Source organism: Podarcis tiliguerta (genome assembly GCF_965153285.1).
Source record: "Podarcis tiliguerta genome assembly, chromosome: 2".
In the NCBI taxonomy this organism is placed as follows: Eukaryota; Metazoa; Chordata; class Lepidosauria; order Squamata; family Lacertidae; genus Podarcis; species Podarcis tiliguerta.
The window spans coordinates 12,999,608-13,024,924 of record NC_139535.1 but is presented as its reverse complement, the minus strand read 5'-3'; the positions used below and the strand labels follow the sequence as shown (position 1 = coordinate 13,024,924).

The window sequence follows — 25,317 nt, the reverse complement described above, 5'->3', positions numbered from 1 at the left end:
CGCGACGGGGTGAGCTCCCGTTGCTCGGTCCCTGCTCCTGCCAACCTAGCAGTTCGAAAGCACGTCAAAGTGCAAGTAGATAAATAGGTACTGCTCCGGCGGAAAGGTAAACAAAGGATGTCACATAGAGGAGGGAGAAAGGTTGTTTTCTGCTGCTCCAGAGAAGCGGACACGGAGCAATGGATCCAAACTACAAGAAAGAAGATTCCACCTAAACATTAGGAAGAACTTCCTGACAGTAAGAGCTGTTTGACAGTGGAATTTGCTGCCAAGGAGTGTGGTGGAGTCTCCTTCTTTGGAGGTCTTTAAGCAGAGGCTTGACAACCATATGTCAGGAGTGCTCTGATGGTGTTTCCTGCTTGGCAGGAGGTTGGACTCGATGGCCCTTGTGGTCTCTTCCAACTCTATGATTCTGTGATTCTGTAATGTTTCCGTGCGCTGCTCTGGTTCGCCAGAAGCTGCTTAGAAGCTCACCCGGAAGCTGTACGCCGGCTCCCTCAGCCAAAATAGCGAGATGAGTGCCGCAACCCCAGAATCAGTCACGACTGGACCTAATGGTCAGGGGTCCCTTTACCCTTTACCTATTTTGAGTATGGATTGCAGAGAGAGAGAACCGCAGAGAAGGTGTTTAAAGGGGGTTTAGAGGGCGCTCCCCACGTTACGAGATTTCACTTAAGCACACGTGGGCCCAGAACATAACCCCCTGCATAACTGGAGAATTGCCTTTATCACACTCACAGTTTTACCAATCGCCATTGCATTTCCGTCCCAAAAGAATGCTTATAAAACGAAAAGATCGACAGAGGACGCTGTGGCGATTGCCCTCCATGCCGTCCTTGCACATTTGGAGCAGCGGGGGGTTTATGCCAGACTGCTATTTTTAGATTTTAGCTCGGCATTTAATACCATTCTACCACAACGTCTGATGTCTAAACTGGAAGATCTGGGGCTTCCGTTATCACTTTGTGGGTGGATATTGGACTTTTTCTCAGACCGCCCCCAGAGGGTTCGGTTGGGCCCTTATACCTCTAATATGCTTAAGACTAACATAGGAACACCACAGGGATGCGTACTCAGTCCGCTCCTTTATATTCTTTACACGTACGATTGTGTCGCTACTCACCCTAGTAATAGGGTTGTCAAATTTGCAGATGACACAACCGTGATTGGGCTCATCTCTGAAAGGGAGGGTGAAATGGATTATAGAGATGAGGTGGAGCGGCTGACAGAGTGGTGCAGAGCTAACAACTTGCTCATAAATACAAGGAAGACAAAGGAACTTGTGGTGGACTTTAGGAGACAGAAGAGCAATGTCCAGCCACTTTTGATTGATGGGGTCTGTGTGGAGAGGGTAACAACGTTCAGATTTTTGGGCATTGAATTACAACAGGATCTGTCCTGGAGTGTCAACACAAGGGGGCTTGTGAAGAAGGCGCAGCAGAGACTGTATTTTTTTAGAATACTAAGGAAAAACCATCTTCCGCAGAAACTGCTGCTTGCCTTCTATCACTGTGCCATTGAGAGCGTGCTTACTTATGGCTTATGTGTGTGGTACGGAAGCTGTACTACCCAGGACAGGATGGGGTTGCGCAGGGTTGTGAAGGCAGCAGAGAGCATTGTTGGCTGCCCACTCTCCACCTTAGAGCAGATTTATGCCACAAGGTGCCATAGGAAGGCACTGGACATAGTAAAAGATCCATCGCATCCTGGTCACTGTCTCTTCGAGCTCTTGCCGTCGGGACGGAGATACAGGACGATGAAGACAAGAACGAGCCGTCTTAAGAACAGCTTCTTATCCAGAGCAATCTCGGCCCTGAATGGGAAGCCCGGACTTTGAAAGTCATCAAATCTCCTTTGCTGTATTTTTACTATATTTTTTTAATTAGTGTTTTTATGGAGCAGCCAAGTAATTTTGTTGTGCCCGAAGGGGGCAATGACAATAAAGATATTATTATTATTATTATTATTAAAATGCTCACATTAGTGTTTAAAGCCCTAAGTGACTCGGGGCCCCAAATATATGAAAGGGTGCCTCCATCCATACAGACCATCTCAAGATAAGCAGAGGAGGGCCTCTTGGTAGTTTCGCCGCCTGCAGGAGTTCAGGGTGGGTAGCTGGCCCAGGACAGGGCCTTCTCTGTGGCAGCCCCCAAGCGGTGGAATTCCCTTCCCACAGAGGTGTGTCCAGCACCTTCATTACGCAGCGTTCATTGCATGCTGGAAGACACATTTCCCTCCTGCCTTTCATAACTGAGAGGCTAGGGTTGCCATACATCTGGATTTTCCCAGAAATAAAGGTAAAAAGGTAAAAGACCCCCCGGACGTTTAAGTGCAGTCAAAGGCGACTATGGGGTTGCGGCGCTCATCTCGCTTTTCAGGCTGAGGGAGCTGCCATTTGTCCACAGACAGCTTTCTGGGTCATGTGGCCACCATGACTAAACTGCTACTGGCACACAGAGGACCATGACGAGTACCAGAGCACTTGGAAAAGCTGTTTACCTTCCCACCGCAGCGGTACCTATTTATCTACTTGCACTGGTGTGCTTTCGAACTGCTAGGTTGACAGGAGCTGGGACAGAGCAAAGGAAGCTCACCCTGTCGCGGGGATTCGAACCATTGACCTTCTGATCAGCAAGCCCAAGAGGCTCTCTGGCTTAGACCACAGCGCCACCCGTGTCCCTTTTCCTGGAAATAGCCTGGAGTTGGTCATCTGAAACTGTGTCCAGGCGGAAAATCACTGAAATGTCCAAGAAAATCTGAGCTTATGGCAACCCATGTCGGCAGCCTCGAAACTGGCGAAATTCATTAAAAATAGATTTTACAAAAACAGTTCAACAACTATGCCCAAAAAAAGTTGTCTGGGTCTTCATTTTTTTGATATGGCAACCCTATAAGAGGCATATTTTTATTTTAATTTTTTATTAGTTTTCCAAATTTTAACAAATCCATCCAAATTATTTAAATTTAATACATTTCCCAATCCTGTTACAAACATATGTTCATTACATTCCTGATGTTACAGCTTCATTCTTCTTTAATCATATTTTTAGAACCCACTCTAGTCTTTTGACTGTAATTAACTTATGGTCTCTGTGTGGTTTGGGAGCTGCATGGTCAGGGGAAAAACAATGCTGTCCAGGGTTGTAAAGACTGTGGAGAGATAATTGGGTGCACTCTTCCCACCTTGGATCAAATCTATGCTTCCAGATGGCATAAGGAAGCTGCAGAGATAGCGCAGGATAGTGCGCACCCCGGAAATGATTTCTCAGCTTCTGCCTTCTGGAAGAAGGTGCAGGGTTCTAAAGACTAGGACTAGCCGCCTGAGAAACAGTTTCTATCCAAATGCGATTTTGGTTTTAAACGCAGTGTAAGGTAGTCTCTGTGGGAGTATTTGTTGTTGTTGTTTAGTCGTTTAGTCATGTCCGACTCTTCGTGACCCCATGGACCGGAGCACGCCAGGCACTCCTGTCTTTCACTGCCTCCTGCAGTTTAGTCAAACTCATGATGGTAGCTTCGAGAACACTGTCCAACCATCTCGTCCTCTGTCGTCCCCTTCTTCTTGTGCCCTCAATCTTTCCCAACATCAAGGTCTTTTCCAGGGAGTCTTCTCTTCTCATGAGGTGGCCAAAGTATTGGAGCCTCAGCTTCACGATCTGTCCTTCCAGTGAGCACTCAGGGCTAATTTCCTTAAGAATGGATGTGTTTGATCTTGCAGTCCATGGGACTCCCAAGAGTCTCCTCCAGCACCATAATTCAAAAGCATCAATTCTTCGGCGATCAGCCTTCTTTATGGTCCAGCTCTCACTTCCATACATCACTACTGGGAAAACCATGGCTTTAACTATACGGACCTTTGTTGGCAAGGACCTTTGTGGGAGTATATTGTATTTAATTATGGGGTATCAGAGTTTTTAGGGGGTTAACCAGGCTGGGATAGCAGGCTTGTTGGTTTTTGAACGTCTGATGTAGATTTATTCTATTTCATTGTTCTGTATGGGACAATGACAATAAAGATAAAGTGGTACCTCGGGTTAAGAACTTAATTCGTTCTGGAGGTCCGTTCTTAACCTGAAACTGTTCTTAACCTGAGGCACCACTTTAGCTAATGGGGCCTCCCTCTGCCGCCGCACGATTTCTGTTCTCATCCTGAAGCAAAGTTCTTAACCCAAGGTACTATTTATGGCTTAGCGGTATGTAACCTGAAGCGTAGCCCGAGGTACCACTGTAATTGTAATGTGCAGCTTGACGTCTTTCAGATAAAGAAAAGAGGACTTCCCTCGAATTTCAGAGCTGGGAGAGCATCTCTGCAGCAAAGTTTCCATAGCCGAAAAGCCCTCTCCCCAGTTTCTGATGGGGGTGCCTGGAAAAGATGCTAATCTGAATAACTGGGGAGACTCATGGGGGAGAATTGGTTCTTTGGAGACATGAGTCATATAGTCTAGCATCCTGTTCTCACAGGGGCCAATGAGATGTCTGTGGGAAACGCTCAAGCAGGACCCGAGTTCAAGAGCACCCTCCCTCCCTGTGGTTTCCAGAAGATACCAAGGTCTTAAGCAGCAGAGAGCAGGGATAATAATAATAATAGGAAGAAGAAGAAGAAGAAGAAGAAGAAGAAGAAGAAGAAGAAGAAGAAGAAGAGGAGCAGCTCAGGGCGGCTAATATCAATAAAATTTCAGTAAAAACATCATAGGGAAAAAAAGAAAAAATTAAAATACAGGTTAAAATGCAATTTAAAATGCAGCCTCATTTTAAAAGTCAAAACCATAAGGGGAGGGAAACATAAGGGTCAGACTGAGTCCAAACCAAAGGCCAGGTGGAACAGCTCTGTCTTGCAGGCCCTGCGGAAAGATGGCAAGTTCCACAGGGCCCTAGTCTCTTGTGACAGAGCGTTCCACCAAGTCGGGGCCAGTACTGAAAAGGCCCTGGCCCCAGATGAGACCAATCTAACCACTTTGTGACTTGGGACCTCCAGAATGTTGTCATTTGTGGACCTTAAGGTCCTCTGCGGGGCATACCAGGAGAGGGGGGGGATGGGGAATTTGTACGCTGCCAGTCGTTGTCGGACTACAGTTCCCATCACTTTCAACCATTGGTTGTGCTGGCGGGAGGCCGGAGCTCAGCCTCATCTGTCTTGTGACTGGTTTCCTCATTGCTGCCGAAGAGCAGCACCAGTCAGTTACGCGACTGCTTAGGCTGCTTTGGAAGAAATGACTGCAGGAAAAACCCCGGTTCTCAAAATTCTCCACAATGTGCACATGGTTGCTTTTAAAAAGTAGAGGGCTCTGCCTCCGGCCACCTGCAGCGTAAGACGGCTTCAACAGTACCGCAGCAAAGTGTTGCAACATGGAGCGCTGTTCGTAAAGTAGCCCAGATTTTCCCATTCCACCCCCTACCCATTCCATTTATTAGTCGGTTCACACCCTACTGAGCACACTCTGTTCTCTTTGGTCTGTTCTGGATTTTCTCTCTCCCCGTAGGGTTTCCCCCTAAATATCTGTTGTACTTTTGGAAACCTCAGGGTTTCCCCCGCTACCTAGTCTACATGAACGGTGACATTTTTACTACTTCTTGACATTTTTACTACATCTTGGAGGTCCCAGGCCACAGAGAAGTTAGGCTGGCCTCAACCAGAGCCAGGGCTTTTTCGGCTGTGGCTCCGATCTGGCGGAACGCTCTGTCACAAGAGACCAGGGCCCTGCAGGACTTGACATCTTTCCGCAGGGCCTGCAAGACAGAGCTGTTCCACTAGGCCTTTGGCCAGGGCACAGCCTGACTCCCTCCCTCAGCAATCTTCGCAGAGCTCTGGCCCAATGGTTGCCAGTGGCTTGAATTAATTAATTTTATAATGAATGATTTTAGAGCGTTGTTTGTGCTGTACTTTTGTACTGTTTTATTGTTGTTAGCTGCCCTGAGCCCGGCTTCGGCTGGGGAGGGCGGGATATAAATAAATTTTATTATTATTATTATTATTATTAAGTACAAAAATAATTTCGCCTCATTTCTGAACCTTTTCAGACTCTACGATATCTTTTTTTTAAAATAAAAATCATTTTTACATGATTTTACAACAAAGAATTAGAGAGAATTATATATATATATATATACATATCCATATACGGAGATTCCTCCACATCTCAGGACTTCCCTCACCTCCTCCCTGGAGTCCCATTTTAAACATTTAAAACTGCATCTTCTTCCAACTCTTAACTAATGTATCAATCCATATTTTCCATGATAATTGGGAAAGGAGTACGACAAGACTGTATATTGTCTCCCTGCTTATTTAACTTATATGCAGAATTGATCATGCAAAAGGCTGGACTGGATGAATCCCAAGCCGGAATTGTTGGAAGAAATATCAACAACCTCAGGTATGCAGATGACACAACCTTGATGGCAGAAAGTGAGGAGGAATCAAAGAACCTTTTATTGAGGGTGAAAGAGGAGAGCGCAAAATTTGGTCTGAAGCTCAACATCAAAAAAACGAAGATCATGGCCACTGGTCCCATCACCTCCTGGCAAATAGAAGGGGAAGAAATGGAGGCAGTGAGAGATTTTACTTTCTTAGGCTCCATGATCACTGCAGATGGTGACAGCAGTCACGAAATTAAAAGACGCCTGCTTCTTGGGAGAAAAGCAATGACAAACCTAGACAGCATCTTAAAAAGCAAAGACATCACCTTGCCAACACAGGTCCATAGAGTTAAAGCTATGGTTTTCCCAGTAGTGATGTATGGAAGTGAGAGCTGGACCATAAAGAAGGCTGATCGCCGAAGAATTGATGCTTTTGAATTATGGTGCTGGAGGAGACTCTTGAGAGTCCCATGGACTGCAAGAAGATCAAACCTCTCCATTCTGAAGGAAATCAGCCCTGAGTGCTCACTGGAAGGACAGATCCTGAAGCTGAGGCTCCAATACTTTGGCCACCTTATGAGATGAGAAGACTCCCTGGAAAAGACCCTGATGCTGGGAAAGATGGAGGGCACAAGAAGAAGGGGAGGACAGAGGACGAGATGGTGGGACAGTGTTCTTGAAGCTACCAGCATGAGTCTGACCAACCTGCGGGAGGCAGTGGAAGACAGAAGTGCCTGGCGTGCTCTGGTCCATGGGGTCACGAAGAGTCGGACACGACTAAACAACTAAACAACAAGTGAAATCAAAACCCTGCCAATGTTTCCATCTGCTTGCAGTGGTCTCTTAAATAACTTACACATTTTTCTCATTCTTTTGTAAAAAAAATTCTTCCTGGTTCCTGAGGTTTCCAGTCAGCGTTGCCATTTCGGCAGAGACCATCAGCTTGGTTTGCCATTATTCTTTGGTAGCAACTTTGTCTTCTTTCCATCTCTGGGCTAGTAGCATCCAAGCGGCTGTTGTCCCATATATAAAAAGTCTTCTTTTGGTCTTTTGGGATAGCTGTAACTCCTAATAAAAAAAGCTTCTGGTTTTTTTAACAAAAGTTTTGTTTAAAAAAAAATTCAATTCATTATTCAGTGGTACCTCGGGTTACATACGCTTCAGGTTACATACGCTTCAGGTTACAGACTCCACTAATCCGGAAATAATACCTCAGGTTAAGAACTTTGCTTCAGGATGAGAACAGAAATTGTTCTCATAGCAACAATGCGGTTAAGTACGAAAAATCTGGATAGAGATTAAGATAAGATAGAGGGAAGGGATTTGCTGATTAAATTTTTAACTTGGAATACAGTGAGGGGAGGTGTGAGGAAGTCTGAGAAATAAGTTAATGCAAGGAACTTTATGAAAATTGAATTGTTTTTATTTGTATTTCTTTTGTTTTTTGTATTATTTTCTGTACTTCTGTATTGTTCTTTTGTTCTTTTTTCTTTCTCTTTATGTAAAAGCAATAATAAAAATTATTAAATAAAAAAAACCAGAAATCGTGCTCCGGTGTTTATTTTTCTTTTAATTTTTTGGGGGGCCCCCAAGAGAGTGGTGCCCTAAGCTATAGCTTGTTTAGCTTATACGTAAATCAAGCACTGCTTCCAAGTTTTGGAGACCCAAGACGTGCGTCATCTGGGACACGCTCCTAGGCAAGTCATGTTGCTTGCACCTCGCTCTCACCTTGAGGAAAACCCCGAAAAAAGCGCTTTTTTATTTTTTTAGGGGCTAGAGCATAGCTTGAGATCATGGAACCCAAAATGGCCGCCATGATCTCAGATAAAAAAATGGTATGGAACAGGAGTTCAATGAATGGATGCTCCTCAGGGAACACCTGTGCAATGCAGGATGGAGACCAAACAGCTCTTGTTTGTTCTCTGAGATCTGGTTTCCAAAGTAAGGAAGCACCTGTCTCCAGTTCAGCGCCCCAGGAAGACAGGATGTTTCTGTGCCTATGCCTCAATTTGAAAGTCAAATCTTCTTTCCTTTCCTTTCGCATAATCTTGTGGACAAGGCTGTTGCCTCAGGTGGAATCCTTACCAGAATTAGGTCCTCCTCTTCATCATTCAGACACAGTTAGGCTTTAAGTCTCCCAAGCAAGGACATAATTTCCCAGAAGTTGACTTTTGCAGCCTAGCACCTCGGCTCTTGTTGGGCGCTTGGAACCTGCCCGGGTTTGAAGAAACTCCTTCTGCATCGCTATGAAGCTTTTCTTGGCAGCTATCCTTCTAGGGGGTAAGTGAAGTTTACCCCACTCAAAGTATTTGCAACGAATAGGCCCAGAATTGATTCTGAACTAAATCTATTCGTCTGCCTCTTTATTTGATAAAATAATATTTTAAAGAACAATTAAAAAAACAGACATAGGGGAATTAATGCATTAATAGTGTCATCCTGTGCATGTCTACTCAGAAGTAAGTTCCACTGAAAGGCTTCTGCACCTTTTGTAGTTGTGTAGAAGAGAGGATTTTAGGAGGCGTTGTTCGCATGCCAATTCTTTTAAATGGGACTTACTCCCAAGTAAGTAGTAGGAATACCTCAATTGCCACCTGGAACAAGGCGTTAAAGCAGGCAGCCTCTAGAGGAGAGCTGGGAAGTTGGGCCCAATCCACTAGCACTGACACTCAATGAGTCTTCTCACACACAAATACCACCTCGCAGCAACCATTAGCGGGTTGCCTCAGTAGGAGTGGTGGGAAACAGCCCATTCCATCAGCTTAATAATAATAATAATAATTTATTATTTATACCCCAGCCACTCTGGGCAGCTCCCAATCAAGTGTTAAAAACAATACAGCATTAAATATTAAAAACTTCCCTAAACAGGGCTGCCTTCAAATGTCTTTTAAAAATAAGATAGCTGCTTATTTCCTTCACATCTGAAGGGAGGGTGTTCCACAGGGCGGGCGCCACCACCGAGAAGGCCCTCTGTCTGGTTCCCTGTAACCTCACTTCTTGCAATGAGGAAACCGGCAGAAGGCCCTCGGCGCTGGATCTCAGTGTCTGGGTAGAACGATGGGGGTGGAGACGCTCCTTCAGGTATACTGGGCCGAGGCCGTTTAGGGCTTTAAAGGTCAGCACCAACACTTTGAATTGTGCTCGGAAACGTACTGGGAGCCAATGCAGATCTCTCAGAACTGGTGTTATGTGGTCTCGTCAGCCGCTCCCAGTCACTAGTCTAGCTGCCGCATTCTGGATTAATTGCAGTTTCCAGGTCACCTTCAAAGGTAGCCCCACGTAGAGGATCCATCACTCCGCTCCTGTCCCTGAACTGTTTCCATGATATAGCTGAGCATAATTCAACTCATCATTCATCTTTTGATAATTTATGCCCGGCTTCACATTTTTTCCTCTTCCCTCCGTGCCCGTGTTTCCTTTTATGCTGTGTCCTTTAGGATTCTAAGCCTGTGGGCAGGGACTGCCCTGTTTCAATGGGTTGTCTTTTGGGCGGGTTGAAAAGTGTGTTAAAAGATTGAGGAGGGTGTTCTGTACACACGGCATCCCAGCTGAAAAGGTCTCCTGCCATGTTGTCACTGCTTCACTTCCAATGAAAAGGAAATAGAGAGAAATCCCTTGGCTGATGATCTCTGGGTACAGGCAGAATAGATCCCAGTGGGGCTGCTTACCTTTTACCTCCACTCCTTTGCTGCTTTCTTCCACATTTCCTCCATCCCCTACCACCCAAGCTGTATTTAAAATGAAAAGTCAGATGCTCCCACCAACCCTGACCACTGGCCATGCTGGCTGAGGGCTGATGGGAGTTGTAGTCCAGCAACACGGAGAGAACCACGCAGCCCTCACCCCCTGCTTTACAAAGCTTATTTATTGCTCCAGTCATTTTGGAGGAGAGTGTGTGCGTGTGTTCATGAAGAAGCAGTGGTGCTCGAACCGGGCCTGGAAAACATGAGCATTATCATAGAATCATAGAATCATAGAGTTGGAAGAGACCACAAGGGCCATCAAGTCCAACCCCCTGCCAAGCAGGAAACACCATCAGAGCACTCCTGACATATGGTTGTCAAGCCTCTGCTTAAAGACCTCCAAAGAAGGAGACTCCACCACACTCCTTGGCAGCAAATTCCACTGTCAAACAGCTCTTACTGTCAGGAAGTTCTTCCTAATGTTTAGGTGGAATCTTCTTTCTTGTAGTTTGGATCCATTGCTCCGTGTCCGCTTCTCTGGAGCAGCAGAAAACAACCTTTCTCCCTCCTCTATGTGACATCCTTTTATATATTTGAACATGGCTATCATATCACCCCTTAACCTCCTCTTCTCCAGGCTAAACATGCCCAGCTCCCTTAGCCGTTCCTCATAAGGCATCGTTTCCAGGCCTTGGACCATTTTGGTTGCCCTCCTCTGGACACGTTCCAGTTTGTCAGTGTCCTTCTTGAACTGTGGTGCCCAGAACTGGACACAGTACTCCAGGTGAGGTCTGACCAGAGCAGAATACAGTGGCACTATTACTTCCCTTGATCTAGATGCTATACTCCCATTGATGCAGGCCAGAATTGCATTGGCTTTTTTTAGCTGCCGCGTCACACTGTTGGCTCATGTCAAGTTTGTGGTCAACCAAGACTCCTAGATCCTTTTCACATGTACTGCTCTCAAGCCAGGTGTCACCCATCTTGTATTTGTGCCTCTCGGTTTTTTTGCCCAAGTGCAATACTTTACATTTCTCCCTGTTAAAGTTCATCTTGTTTGTTTTGGCCCAGTTCTCTAATCTGTAAAGGTCGTTTTGAAGTGTGATCCTGTCCTCTGGGGTGTTAGCATTGAATCCCTACTTTCTAGGTTGTCTGGAGTTAAGTCGCCATCTGTCACCCTACCTCAGAGGGGTTGCTGAAAGGTTAACATGGAACAATCCTGGTGTTTAGAGCCTAGTGTGGTGTACTGGTTGGAGTGGGATTCAAATCCCCACTCAGCCATGAAGCTCACAGGGTTCTGACCTTGGAGTCAGTCACTGACTCTCAGCCTAACCTACCTCACAGGGTTGTTGTGAGGATTTTATAAAAAAAATCCCAGCGCTTACTGTCCAAAGCGCCTCAGAACAACGGCAGCTTTTTTTAAAAAAATCATTTTTATTAAGTTTTCCATTTTAACAATCCAATCAAATCACATTAAGTATTCCAAATTATACATATACATATCAATTAATCCACATATTCTGCCGAATTATTAATTTTTTATTGGGACTTCCCATGCTTCAAGTTTGGGGGGGCTCTAGTCACCTCATATCTCTACTGCTTTGATAGTCATTTCTAATAGTTCCTTTAAATCTTCCTGTTGTTTTCAGAACAACGGCAGCTTAACGTGATAAATCGTTATTTCCAGTCATGAAACTTGGACAAAGTAAGTCAGGGTTCGGAACCATAGAACTGTGGGGTTGGCAAGGACCCCATGTCTAGTCCAACTCCCTTTCGATACCGGATATATTTTGTTAAGTTGTGGGTGAACATATCAGACGACACAGCGATTCTTCAAACAGCTCTTATTTATTCACAGGCCAGAACAGAACTGTATTGAAGGGTTCAGCCAGCCTGCTTATATAGAGCTCCACTACAAAGCAACTGTAACCCTTTCTGTAACTATCCAATCACTGAATGTCACTTTCAATCCCTTATTTGCATATGTGGACCTGAGTGAAAACTATCTACAGTATCCCCCTGCTGGCCCAGGGTGAGAACTTCAGTACATAATATATTTGGGTGCCTTTTCTCTTTATTCTTTCTCTACACAGTCGCCTTGGCATCGCTCCTGTCCTCAGACCGCGAATACTTCCTCGTCCAGGACCCGCAAACCATGCTCGGAGCCCATTGCCACTGCCTTCGACAAGGCACCCGGCTGGCAGGTTTCCGGGACGAGAGGGATATGGAGCAGGCTGCCTCCCTCTGCCCCAATTGCTCGTTCTGGATCGGGCTGTACCGCCAGGGCCTCTCCTGGGTCTGGCTTAATGGTGACCCCTATAAGTTTACGCAGTGGAGCCCAGCGTCCAGGACTTCGGAGAGCTGTGCGGTTATGAACGAGAGCCTGTGGTATCAAGAGAAATGCCAGCAGAAACATCCTTTTGTGTGCTGCAAAGGTGAGTGGCGAGTGACAACGCAAAAATAAGAGGTGAAAAATGCATAATAAGAACAAGAACTAAACAATACACCTCCAGACCTGAGCATGCTGTTACCTCCCTCTTGTGTCTCAGTACCCCTGTTTTGGCTACGTCACTGGAAAAGATCAGCACCTAAATGTTAAGTTGTGGGTGAACATATCAGACGACACAGCGATTCTTCAAACAGCTCTTGTTTATTCACAGGCCAGAACAGAACTGAACTGAAGGGTTCAGCCAGCCTGCTTATATAGAGCTCCACTAGAACGCAACAGTAACCATTTTCTGTAACTATCCAATCACTGAATGTCACTTTCGATCCCTTATTTGCATATGTGGGCCTGAACTATCTACAGTATCCCCCTGCTGGCCCAGGCTCAGAACTTCAGTAAAGGGTAAAGGGACCCCTGAACATTAGGTCCAGTTGTGGCCGACTCTGGGGTTGCGGCGCTCATCTCGCTTTATTGGCCGAGGGAGCCAGCGTACAGCTTCCGGGTCATGTGGCCAGCATGACTAAGCCGCTTCTGGCGAACCAGAGAAGCGCACAGAAACGCCGTTTACCTTCCCGCCGGAGCAGTACCTATTTATCTACTTGCACTTTGACGTGCTTTTGAACTGCTAGGTTGGCAGGAGCAGGGACCGGGCAACGGGAGCTCGCCCCGTTGCAGGGATTCGAACCAGCGACCTTCTGATTGGCAAGTCCTAGGTCCTGTGGTTTAACCCACAGCGCCACCCGCATCCTGAGAACTTCGGTACATAGCACTAAATCCACACCACACGTTCAAAGAACATTCAACACACATTTAAAGCACACGACCCTCCCATTCAGAATACAGTGGTACCTCGGGTTAAGAACTTAATTCCTTCTGGAGGTCCGTTCTTAACTGTTCTTAAGAACAGTGAAACTGTTCTTAACTTGAGGTACCACTTTAGCTGATGGGGCCTCCTGCTGCCGCCACACAATTTCTGTTCTCATCCTGAAGCAAAGTTCTTAACCGGAGGTACTATTTCTGGGTTAGCGGAGTCTGTAACCTGAAGCGTCTGTAACCCGAGGTACCACTGTAATGGCAGCTCTAATTTGTTTAAGGGTCTGGGAGTCCTGAGAGGGGGGGAAACTACATTTCCCAGTAATAAGAGCCAGTAATTGAGAGCCAGTGTGGTGTAGTGGTTAAGAGCGGTAGCCTCGTAATCTGGGGAACCGGGTTCGCGTCTCCGCTCCTCCACATGCAGCTGCTGGGTGACCTTGGGCCAGTCACACTTCTCTGAAGTCTCTCAGCCCCACTCACCTCACAGAGTGTTTGTTGTGGGGGAGGAAGGGAAAGGAGATTGTTAGCCGCTTTGAGACTCCTTAAAGGGAGTGAAAGGCGGGATATCAAATCCAATAAGAGAAGCAAAGCGTGGATAAATAATCACTTCGAAAAAGCGTCTCCTATATTCTGCCTTTCAGGGCCTACAGGCGCTCTTCCTTTTCTTCTCCAACTCCTGCTAAACTGCCGCTCCATACCTGACCAGAAGGACAGGTTGACTCCTGCCCCACAGTCGACCATCGCTGGTAGGTAACCTAAACCTCCGGGGATCTCCAACTTTTTTTGGGCGGGGGGTGGGTGGGTCCTGCAAGCGTATTGCTGGTGGCAGAAACGGCTGTGGGAGCCGCACATCCCAGCACCCGCTTCTGTTGGCTGCAGTAGTAGACTTTTTCCCAAGCCTGATTTCAGCAAGTGGTGGAGGGGATGGGGAACAGGACACTGAAGGTGCCAGGGAAGGTTTCGTGGGTGCAGGGGCACACAGGTGGGTGAAAACCTGGTGATTCCTCTGTTTGCCTCTAGGGGGAGCAATTGAGCATTGTTGTTGTTTAGTCGTTTAGTCGTGTCCGCCTCTTCGTGACCCCATGGACCAGAGCACGCCAGGCACTCCTGTCTTACACTGCCTCCCGCAGTTTGGTCAGACTCGTGTTTGTGGCTTCGAGAACACTGTCCAACCATCTCGTCCTCTGCCGTCCCCTTCTCCTTGTGCCCTCCATCTTTCCCAACATCAGGGTCTTTTCCAGGGAGTCTTCTCTTCTCATGAGGTGGCCAAAGTATTGGAGCCTCAGCTTCACGATCTGTCCTTCCAGTGAGCACTCAGGGCTGATTTCCTTCGGAATGGATAGGTCTGATCTTCTTGCAGTCCATGGGACTCTCAAGAGTCTCCTCCAGCACCATAATTCAAAAGCATCAATTCTTCAGCGATCAGCCTTCTTTATGGTCCAGCTCTCACTTCCATACATCACTACTGGGAAAACCATAGCTTTAACTATACGGACCTTTGTTGGCAAGGTGGTGTCTCTGCTTTTTAAGATGCTGTCTAGGTTTGCCATTGCTTTTCTCCCAAGAAGCAGGCGTCTTTTAATTTTGTGGCTGCTGTCACCATCTGCAGTGATCATGAAGCCCAAGAAAGTAAAATCTCTCACTGTCTCCATTTCTTCCCCTTCTATTTGCCAGGAGGTGATGGGACCAGTGGCCATGATCTTCGTTTTTTTGATGTTGTTATTTTTCTAACAGAATCTCATAGAATCATAGAGTTGGAAAGGACCCTGAGGATCATCTAGTCCAACCCCCCTGCAATGTCCCTTAGGGGGATCAAACCTGAAACCTTGGCGTTATCAGCACCATGAACTAACCATATGTGCTGGAAGCTGCCCAGAGTGGCTGGGGAAACCCAGCCAGAGGAGCGGGGTGTTGTTGATGTTGTTGTTAACCAACTGAGCTATCCACTTCCTATTGTTATTCTACAACGCTTAATTGATGTCTGCTTTTAACTATTTCATGGTTTTACTGCTGCAAACTACTTTAATGTATTTATGTTTGGTGATAAAACAGTGTACAAAATTTTTTATAAAGCAAACAAACAAACAAATGTTATTTCAAGAAAAGCAGATTTCTATCCAGCCCTTCATTCCTATTAGTTTGCCTCTTGATTGTGTTGTTCCATATTGCCCAGTCCTCTACAGTGGTACCTCAGGTTAAGTACTTAATTCGTTCCGGAGGTCTGTTCTTAACCTGAAACTGTTCTTTACCTGAAGCACCAGTTTAGCTAATGGGCCTCCTGCTGCTGCCACACTGCTGGAATACAATTTCTGTTCTCATCCTGAAGCAAAGTTCTTAACCTGAGGTACTATTTCTGGGTTAGTGGAGTCTGTAACCTGAAGTGTATGTAACCTGAGTTACCACTGTACTATATTAGGAATGCAGGAAGCTGACTTATACTAAATCAAACCACTGGAAGACCACATCCAAGGATCTCATCTCCTGAATTATCCTCTGAAGTGGCTTAGGCCGAGAGTACACGGCCGTCCCAAGGCCACATAATACATTTTGTGGTTGGAATTCGAACCCGTGTCTCCCCGATTCTGATCTGGATCCATTTACCACAACTGCATAAGCCATGGGTAGGCAAACTAAGGCCTGGGGGCCGGATCCGGCCCAGTCACCTTCTAAATCCCACCCGCAGATGGTCTGGGAACCGGCGTGTTTTTACATGAGTAGAATGTGTCTTTTTATTTAAAATGCATCTCTGGGTTATCTGTGGGGCATAGGAATGCGTTGTTTTCTTCAAAATATAGTCCGGCCCCCCACAAGGTCTGAGGGACAGTGGACCGGCCCCCTGCTGAAAAAGTTTGCTGCTCCCTGGTATAAGCTCTCATTGCCAGCTCCTGCCTCAGACTGAAATGTTCACCCTGTGATTTAAGAGGAGGCATGTCTATCAGCAACGGTCAGAGTCAGAGCTGCGTACAAGATTGCCACACACCTAGGTATCAATGGAATCTTAGAAAATCTCAGATTGCAGGCCAGTGAAACACCCTTAGTTTCAACACTGAGGGAAACGGTATCTGTGCCTCATAGGGCTTCCTGGAGTGAGGTGGGCACAAGTAGGAAGCCATATCCCTTACTCCAGGGATGGCGAACCTGCAGCCTGGCAGATATGGTTGGATCCCAACACCCACCATCCCTGTCACAAGTTAGGGATGATGGGAGTTGTAGTCCAACAACATGGGAAGGTTCATAGGTTTCCCACCCCTGATGTGTACACAGAGTAAGAATCATGGTTGACAGTATTAATATTGTGGCTCAGGGTGCTTCCGCATTATGGGCGGTATTCAACTGCTCTGTCCCTTCGGCGCTACGATTTCTGCTTGCCCAACAGGAATTCCCCCCCCCCTTTTCACCCCTTGCACCCTTCCCGAATCTGCTCCACGGGGTTGTGGGAAACAGCCAGAACAAATTTAGGGGGGGTCACACAGGGGGAGAATAGGGAGAGAACATCTTGTTGTGCGAGAATAATCATGAGAGACTTAGCATCAAGTCTAGATTACAGCCATGGTTTCTTGCGGTCAGGGGATTATCCCCTGAATGCCAGAAGCCAAACAAATTCTGAAAAACCGGTCGATGCAAATCCAGCTCCTTTGCATAATTTACACAGGTCCCAGGATGTGGCTTTCTAAAGTCAAGAATTCAGCTCGACTTCCCCCACAACGCAAATACTCACAAAGCTGTTTGTGTCTAAGTTACGACCCTATAATATTTTGGGGGTAGGTGGGGAGGAAGATAGTGAACGGCGGTGGAGCTAATTCTTAAAATCTTTCCTCTTAGTGATTTCCCCTCCCACAGCAAGTGGTGCAGCATCAGATTCCTGGATACCTGTGACAAGTAAACGGTTCTCAGCCGGATCCAGCGATGGTGAGTTTTTTCCAGACAGCCTGGAGGAGTGAAGAAGGGAAATGGAAAAGAGTGGTGTTATATAAGAAAAAAAAGGTAAAGGACTGGTCATGTTGTGTGGATGCCTGATGATCGTCTTCCAAAGCAACTACTCTATTCCAAACTTTCAAATGTTAAGTTGTGGGTGAGACATAGCAGATGACGCAGCGATTTCTCCAAAGCAGCTCTTTATTTGTAAGCTGGAACAGAACTGAACTGAACTGAACAGCTCAGCTAGCCTGTTTTTATAGGCAGCCGGCTGTCAACATTGTAGCAACAACAACCCAGGGTTTCCCGCCTAAAGTAACTGACGTGGACCTGAGTGAAAACTATATACAGTGGTAAGTTAAGTACTTAATTAACTTACCGGGTTAAGTACTTAATTCATTCCGGAGGTCCGTTCTTAACCTGAAACTGTTCTTAACCTGAAGCACCACTTTAGCTAATGGGGCCTCCTGCTGCTGCCGCACCGCCGGAGCACGATTTCTGTTCTCATCCTGAAGCAAAGTTCTTAACCTGAAGCACTATTTCTGGGTTAGCGGAGTCTGTAACCTGAAGCATATGTAACCTGAAGGTACTACTGTACACGATACTCCTGGTGATAACTTCAATACATAACAGTGATGATGTGAGAAAAAAGGTAAAGGACTGGTCATGTTGTGCGGATGCTTGATGATCATCTTCCAAAGCAACTACTCTATTCCGAACTTAAAAATGGAAAGCATAATGCTGGTGGTCAACAAAAGAGGTTTAAAGACTGTCTCAAGGCAAATCTAAAAAAAATGTAGTATAAACACTGACAACTGGGAAACACTGGCCTGCAAGCGCTTCAGTTGGAGAACAGTCTTTACCAAAGGTGTCATGGGCTTTGAAGACACTCGAACTCAGGATGCAAGGGAGAAACGTGCTAAGAGGAAGGCACGTTTGGCAAATCCACACCGTGATCAACTCCCACCAATGTCCCCACTGTGGAAGAATGTGTGGATCCAGAATTGGCCACCACAGTCACTTAAGGACTCGATGTTAAAACTGTCTTTATGGAAGACAGTCTTACTTGGCTACAAGTGATCGCCGAAGAAGATAAGAGAAAAAACTGCTCCTTTTCCCTTATGGGTTACCAAAGAGCCCGTATCGAGTCCTTATGTAGGTTCTCTATCGGTAGGAGAAAATAACAGAGGCCAGCCAGAGAATATTGAGAAAATCAAAGCAGCTAGTAAGCTTGATCTTTATTAAAGCTGTTGCAACAGGGTCCCCCCCCCCCCCACACACACACGCAGGAGGGAGGAGGAGACCCAGAACACTGGTGTGCAAACTCTTATATAGACATTTGAAATTGCCTCCCCTGTAGCTCAAGACCACTCCCAATATATCATACATACATCACAGAAGGGGCGGTCTACAGCAGAAATATGAGTGTGTTGTTTTTCTCCTGTCTGCCAGGACACCTGATAATGGATCACTTATTGCATTACCTGGGCCATTTGGCCACTCTTTTTTGATGATAACTACAGTGGTACCTCAGGTTAAGTACTTAATTTGTTCTGGAGGTCCGTACTTAACCTGAAACTGTTCTTAACCTGAAGCACCACTTTAGCTAATGGGGCCTCCCGCTGCTGCTGCACCACCAGCATGCAATTTCTGTTCTCATCCTGAAGCAAAGTTATTAACCTGAAGCACTATTTCTGAGTTAGCAGAGTCTGTAACCTGAAGCGTATGTAACCTGAAGCGTATGTAACCCGAGGTACCACTGTACTTAATTCCTGAGTCCAGGTCACAGGCTCACCCTGTTCATACACATACACACCCTTAAGACAGGATTTGTGAACAAAGAGACAATGGGGAGGCTTTTCCATTTCTTTCCTCCTTGCAGAGAAATATTTGAGGTCACTGGAAAAGTCAAAATGGCTTTAGGACTGTTTTCCTGTACTATTTCCAGACATGTAGTTTACATATTTATTTATGTATGTGTTTGCCTTGTACAGTTATGAACATTTATTTTTTATATATAAGACCTTAAAATTCCTATAACAGTGACAAAACATAAGAGAGCAGAATGGGGAGGACCAGAGGCCTAGTTCTTGATATTTGGTTTAAGGTCACATATTGCCTGCCTTTCAGTAATACAGATACAGTGGTACCTTGGGTTAAGAACTTAATTCGTTTTGGAGATCCGTTCTTAACCTGAAACTGTTCTTAAGCTGAGGTACCACTTTAGCAAATGGGGCCTCCCACTGCTGCCGCCGCCGTGCGATTTCTGTTCTCATCCTGAGGTAAAGTTCTTAACCCGAGGTACTGTTTCTGGGTTAGCGGAGTCTGTAACCTGAAGCGTCAGTAACCTAAAGCGTCTGTAACCTGAGGTACCACTGTACAGTCCTGGATCTGAAGAGGCCTCAAGAGTCCTACTCGCTAGTAATACCATATGCTTCCCTTTGGGCATCTGGTTGGCCACTGTGAAAACAGGGTTCTGGACCAGACGGGCTCTTCTTAATCACAAAAAAACTGTGCAGCCAAAGCTCTGGGCTCAGTATCCCAGTTCCAGCTTTTCATGAGGAAATTGTGGAACTCCAGATGTAGCCAGACTACAAGTCCCATCGCCTCCGACCATCGTGCCTGATGGCTGGGGCTGAGTCCAAATGCAAAATAATTGGGTATCTTTTCTCCTTAGGGTACGAGCCTGCAACTACTTATGGAAACGAGCTCCCATTTCCCACTGCAGTTCAGGATCTCTCCTCAACCCAACACAGGCCTGAGCAAGAGACCAGAAACACGGAGCTGGCAACTTTCTCCGCTTCTGATTTAACAAAAGGTACACCCTGGACTCGGGTGGCGCTGTGGGTTAAACCACAGAGCCTAGGACTTGCCGATCAGAATGTCAGCGGTTCGAATCCCCGCGACAGGGTGAGCTCCCATTGCTCAGTCCCTGCTCCTGCCAACCTAGCAGTTCAAAAGCACGCCAGTGCAAGTAGATAAATAGGTACCACTCCGGCGGAAAGGTAAATGACGTTTCCGTGCGCTGCTCTGGTTCACCAGAAGCGGCTTAGTCATGCTGGCCACATGACCCGGAAGCTGCACGCTGGCTCCCTCGGCCAATAAAGCGAAATAAGTGCCGCAACCCCAGAGTTGTCCACGACTGGACCTAACGGTCAAGGGTCCCTTTACCTTTACCTTTTACATCCTGGAGACAGATCACTGTTTAGTTGCCTTTGGAAAGCTTTGTGGCAGGATGGGGGGGGGGAGAGGGGTTTTTCCCCCATTCCGACGGCCACATTTCCTTCTGGGGAAAAAGTGTGTGAAGCAACATTTTTCCTTTGTGCAATAAGCTAGTTTCTACAAACACATACCCCCTCAAAAATGTCCTGGGGAAAAAGGGGACATCCTGTTTTTCCCACGCGAGAGCATGGCGGCCATTTTAGGCACCATATTGTCATGCCGAGATCTCGCCCCCGCCCCCCAAATGTTTTTTTGGAGGGGCCACGATCTCGCATGCTGCGGCACAATGTGCATTTTTGGCCACAGCGAGAGCATAACCCTGAAAAAGGTGTGTCTTTTGGGCTCCGTGACCTTGTGTAGGTCACGTGACTTGCGCTGGCGCACGGACAAGAGGATGCATGTCCCAGTTTTGGGACGCAACATGTTGGAGTCTATGCAAACACACACTAAGCATCTCCCCTTAGCCTATCCATCTGTCCCTCCCTCCCTGGTCAAAGCCATTCATGCAGCCAAGGCTAAGGCCCACCTGGCGGCTACCATGCAGATTCTGGAGAGATGTCAACATCTCAACATTCTGCTTATTGTACATTATCGAGGAAGACTGGCCTGAGACCGTAGCCATATGAGGCTTCCACTAGTTATGACCTACCTAGTCCTGGAGGCATTGGCTGGGTATGGGAAGCAGGTCCGCCATCTTAATTTCCCAGAATCCCCGGTTCCAGCACTGCATTGGGGCATCTGGGATATTGTGGGGGGTTTTAAAAGGAAGCAACTTCTGAGCTCTGGGAGCTGCTGCCAAGTTTGCTCTCGGCCAGAGGGGAATTGGGGTGGGAGGGCCAAAGAAGTTGAACCAAGGTGGGCTTCCATGGCGGTGAGCCCCGGACACTGCCCAAGGGTGGTGGGCGTTGACGTTGGCATCCTCACAAGCGATCCTCTCTGATTTTGAAGAGCAGCCTCATGGCTCAGCATCCATAGGGCTTTTGGAAACAATCACACCCACAGCCGAGGAAGGGAAATACAGTGGTACCTCTGGTTAAGAACTTAGTTCGTTCCAGAGGTCCGTTCTTAACCTGAAACTGTTCTTAACCTGAAGCACCACTTTAGCTAATGGGGCCTCCCACTGCCACCACATGATTTCTGTTCTCATCCTGAGGTGAAGTTCTTAACCTGAGGTACTATTTCTGGGTTAGCGGAGTCTGTAACCTGAAGCGTCTGTAACCTGAAGCGTATGTAACCCGAGGTACCAATGTAAAGGGGTGGGGAAAGGGTGCCTCTAATACATGGGGAGGCAAACTAAGGCCCGAGAGCCGGATCTGGCCCAATCACCTCAATCCGGCCCGCAGATGGTCCGGGAATCAGCGTGTTTTTACATGAGTAGAATGTGTCCTTTTATTTAAAATGCACCTCTGGGTTATCTGTGGGGCCTGCCTGGTGTTTCTACATGAGTAGAATGTGTGCTTTGATTTAAAATGCATCTCTGGGTTATTTGTGGGGCACTGGAATTTGTTCATTTTTGTTTTCAAAATATAGTCCGGCCCCCCACAAGGCCTGAGGGACAGTGGGCCGGCCCCCTGCTGAAAAAGTTTGCTGGCCCCTGCTCTAATACCTCTTCTCTCTTTCTGTTTCCTGTCAGCGGGACCCCTGCAGGATCAGAGCCCTGTTGTCATTCAGGAAAACCGCACCTGGTTCGAAGCTCTGGCTGCCTGCCAGGCCAGAGGCCAGATCCTGGCCCGGAGGGTTGTGCTCCAGCCGGGTCTGAAGGCTTGGCTGGGCCTGCACCGCCACGGACTATGGGGCTACTGGGTTTGGGCCAATGGGAGCGCCGTGGTGGAGCCTCAGAGCTGGCGGGAAGGGGAACCGAGCGATCCCCTATGGGGAAACTGTGGGGCAGGGACAGGCACGGAGGAAGGAGTCCTGTGGGAAGACGAGTGTTGCGAGCAGGAGTTGTACTATGTGTGTGAATAGCACTCTGACGGCCAAACGATGCATGGCATGACAGCAGGGATAGCTCAGCCGGTGGAGCACAAGACGCTCCATCTCAAGGTCATGGGTTTGAGCCCCATGTTAGGCAAAAGATTCCTGCATTGCAGGAGGTTGGACTAGATGGCCCTTGGCGTCTCTTTTGACTATGATTAATTGCGTTGATTGATGGATTGAGCCCATCGCTTCCCATTAAAAGGGTTTCATTGTAAAGACACCGACAGTAAACAAAATAAACATGTAAAAAACCCCACCCCTGATTCCTTGTATAAAGACAAGTTCACGTAAAAATCTCTCCAAAATAATACATGTATAAAAATATTAAAAGCATTATCACACGCAAAAACAAGTGACAAGACAAGTCCATATATAAATGCAATTCCACAGTGAAAAATGACTTCCTTTGCAAAAGCAACTTCAAATCCAATAGGTATACACACAGCCTGGGATAGTGACTTGGGGCCAGTCACAGTCTCTCAGCCTGGTTCTACCTCAAAGGGTTGTTGTGAGGATAAAACGGACAGAGGGAGCAGGCCACGTACATCACCCTGAGCTCCTTGGACAAAAGCTGTCAACTTACAGATTTGAAAATAAGGGACCAGCAGCCTTGAAAATAAGGGATCAGCAGCCAAAATAAGGGATTTTGCTTAACTTATACAGAAATCCGGCACTGATGGAGCCATGCTGCTTTGGCTGCCACTGACTGTGTTTTGCAGGGGGTTGGACTAGATGACCCTAAGGGTCTACAAATCTGACCAAAGAAGAGGGGCAGACAAAACTGATGAATGACGTCGAGCTGGCAAAGCTTACAGGCAGAATTGGAAACCAGGAAGAGGACCTTTTTCATAAAGAATGGGGAAAGTTTATAATTTAGTTGAAAAGCTATCGTAAAGAGTTACATACATTGGTAGGATTGAAAGAAAACTTGTAAAAATTTGAACTATGGATGGACAAATGATTTATAAAAATAGAGTTATGAAAGGGATGCAGAGGGGGAAATCACTACATTAAGATGCTGCACTGGTTGGAAGGTATGCTAAGCAGCATGTCAGGGCTGCCGTCGTCCTGGGGCGAGGAGATCCATCGGCCCTTCCCTGCCCGAGAGCGAGGGAGGGAGGGAGAGAGACTCTCACCCACGCCGCCCGCGAGCCCGGCATGAGGTGGTTTCAGAGCCTCGGCAGTCGCTGAAGCGCCCCCCTTCTGCGTCCCTCCCCATCCCATCCTCCGCCCCCCTCAGGCTGCCTCCTCAGCTGCCGCCTCTGGTTCCCCTGGCAGCGCGGCGGAAGTTTTGCAAGAGAGGGGCTGCCTGCCTGCCCGCCACCACCCGTTTCCTCACGACGCGCCCCTGAGGGGGGAAAGGGAGAGACGGAGACTCGGCAGGTCATGCGCTCTCTCTCTCACTCTCTCGAGGCGGAGGACCCCAAGCCGCTGCTTCCCTCCCGAGCCGGGCGAGCATGAAACCCGGGAAATTTAAGGGACATCATCAATCCGGGACACGGCGCTGGGATAAGGGAGTTTCCCACCAAATAGGGGACGGTTGACAGCTATGACGAAAGGTGGGATATACAGTAAATGTAATAAATCCAAACTCTACAGTTCTGTGATTCTATACCCTCCTGGACCCTCTTCTAGAGTCATCAGTTGGCAACTTCTTGAGCTCCTTCTGTCAACTCTCATCCTGCCCCTCCAGAACTTATTGGGACTTACGATATTGACTATCTTCATAACCACGAGAACTAAAAACTCGCTTTCATAGAAACGGATATTCTCAAGAAGGTAAATTCTGCACCCAATTAAACCACACACAGACCTTTCTTAAAAGCTGGCCCCGAAGGTTCACAGAATAGGCACAAAACCGGCTGACTCATCTGTGTGGTTTACGCAGCTGGCTACAAGCGCCGTGAGTTTACTTCAAAATCTCTGTGTGGAGAAAGGATGGTGTGAACTGGAAGCAGTTGTGTAGCTTAGCACAGGAGTTCCCCAACATGTAGTCTGCAGACCGTAAGTGGTAATTTGCAAACCTCATTCGGGTGGTCTTTAGCGTGTCTGCAAACATACAATTCAAAACCACACATTGTCTAGCACGGCACATTTCAGTTGCTACAACAGGAAGAAAAACCATTAAGTGGTCTGCCAAGACCCTCAGGAATTTTCAAGTGGTCCATGGCAGAAATGGTTTGTGAACCACGGCCTTAGGATATACAGTTTGAATGATAAAAGGAGGTAAGCAATGTACTCCTTTTATTTTTTTTTATTTTTTTTTAATGAGAAGTGCCTGAGAACTTACTCTTCCACAGAAAAGTGATGTAGTAAACCACAATTACATAACTGTGACATCCTCAGAATTAGGATGTTGCATAATAGTAACACCCCCCACCTTCCGAATTATTAGTGTTTCCTGATTTTTCTCCCCTCCTTGCTGGTAATATGCAGCCGCTGTTCAATTGTGGACAGGGTTTTCCAGGCTGCTGCTTTGAGCTCCAGCGCTTCTTTGGAGCTAAGGTTGTGTAGTAAAGCACACGCCCCACACGCAGGAACGCCTCGACTCAATCACAGCGGTATTTTCTTCGGAAAAGGATTGGTTAATTAAAACCAGATAATGGGGAACGTCCTCCCAAGACCCTGGAAGCAATGCCAGTCTGAGTAGGAAATAGGTAAGGTAAAGGGACCCCTGACCATTAGGTCCAGTCGTGACCGACTCTGGGGTTGCGGCGCTCATCTTGCTTTATTGGCCGAGGGAGCCGGCGTACAGCTTCCGGGTCATGTGGCCAGCATGACTAAGCCGCTTCTGGCGAACCAGAGCAGCGCACGGAAACGCCGTTTACCTTCCCGCCGGAGCGGTACCTATTTATCTACTTGCACTTTGACGTGCTTTCGAACTGCTTGGTTGGCAGGAGCTGG

At 47.1% G+C, this 25,317-nt stretch overlaps 1 protein-coding gene across 4 annotated transcripts in view; it reads left to right on the top strand.

The window, feature by feature from the left end:
* The window catches only part of LOC310670718 (macrophage mannose receptor 1-like), a 225,773-nt gene extending 202,934 nt beyond the window's left edge, over nucleotides 1-22,839 (top strand). The window contains exons 1-7 of one of the 4 annotated variants that reach the window (XM_083426420.1): nucleotides 8,197-8,634; nucleotides 12,134-12,475; nucleotides 13,941-14,045; nucleotides 17,122-17,208; nucleotides 18,374-18,439; nucleotides 19,892-20,032; nucleotides 22,070-22,839. In XM_083426420.1, the coding sequence (XP_083282546.1) occupies nucleotides 8,601-8,634; nucleotides 12,134-12,475; nucleotides 13,941-14,045; nucleotides 17,122-17,208; nucleotides 18,374-18,439; nucleotides 19,892-20,032; nucleotides 22,070-22,401 (1,107 nt within the window). In that variant the 5' untranslated portion in view covers nucleotides 8,197-8,600 and the 3' untranslated portion in view covers nucleotides 22,402-22,839. Of the gene's footprint in view, nucleotides 1-8,196; nucleotides 8,635-12,133; nucleotides 12,476-13,940; nucleotides 14,046-17,121; nucleotides 17,209-18,373; nucleotides 18,440-19,891; nucleotides 20,033-22,069 lie in introns of those variants that run through there. The other 3 variants (XM_083426422.1, XM_083426421.1, XM_083426423.1) reach the window with 3 other exon arrangements.
* The last annotated feature ends 2,478 nt before the right edge of the window (nucleotides 22,840-25,317 follow it).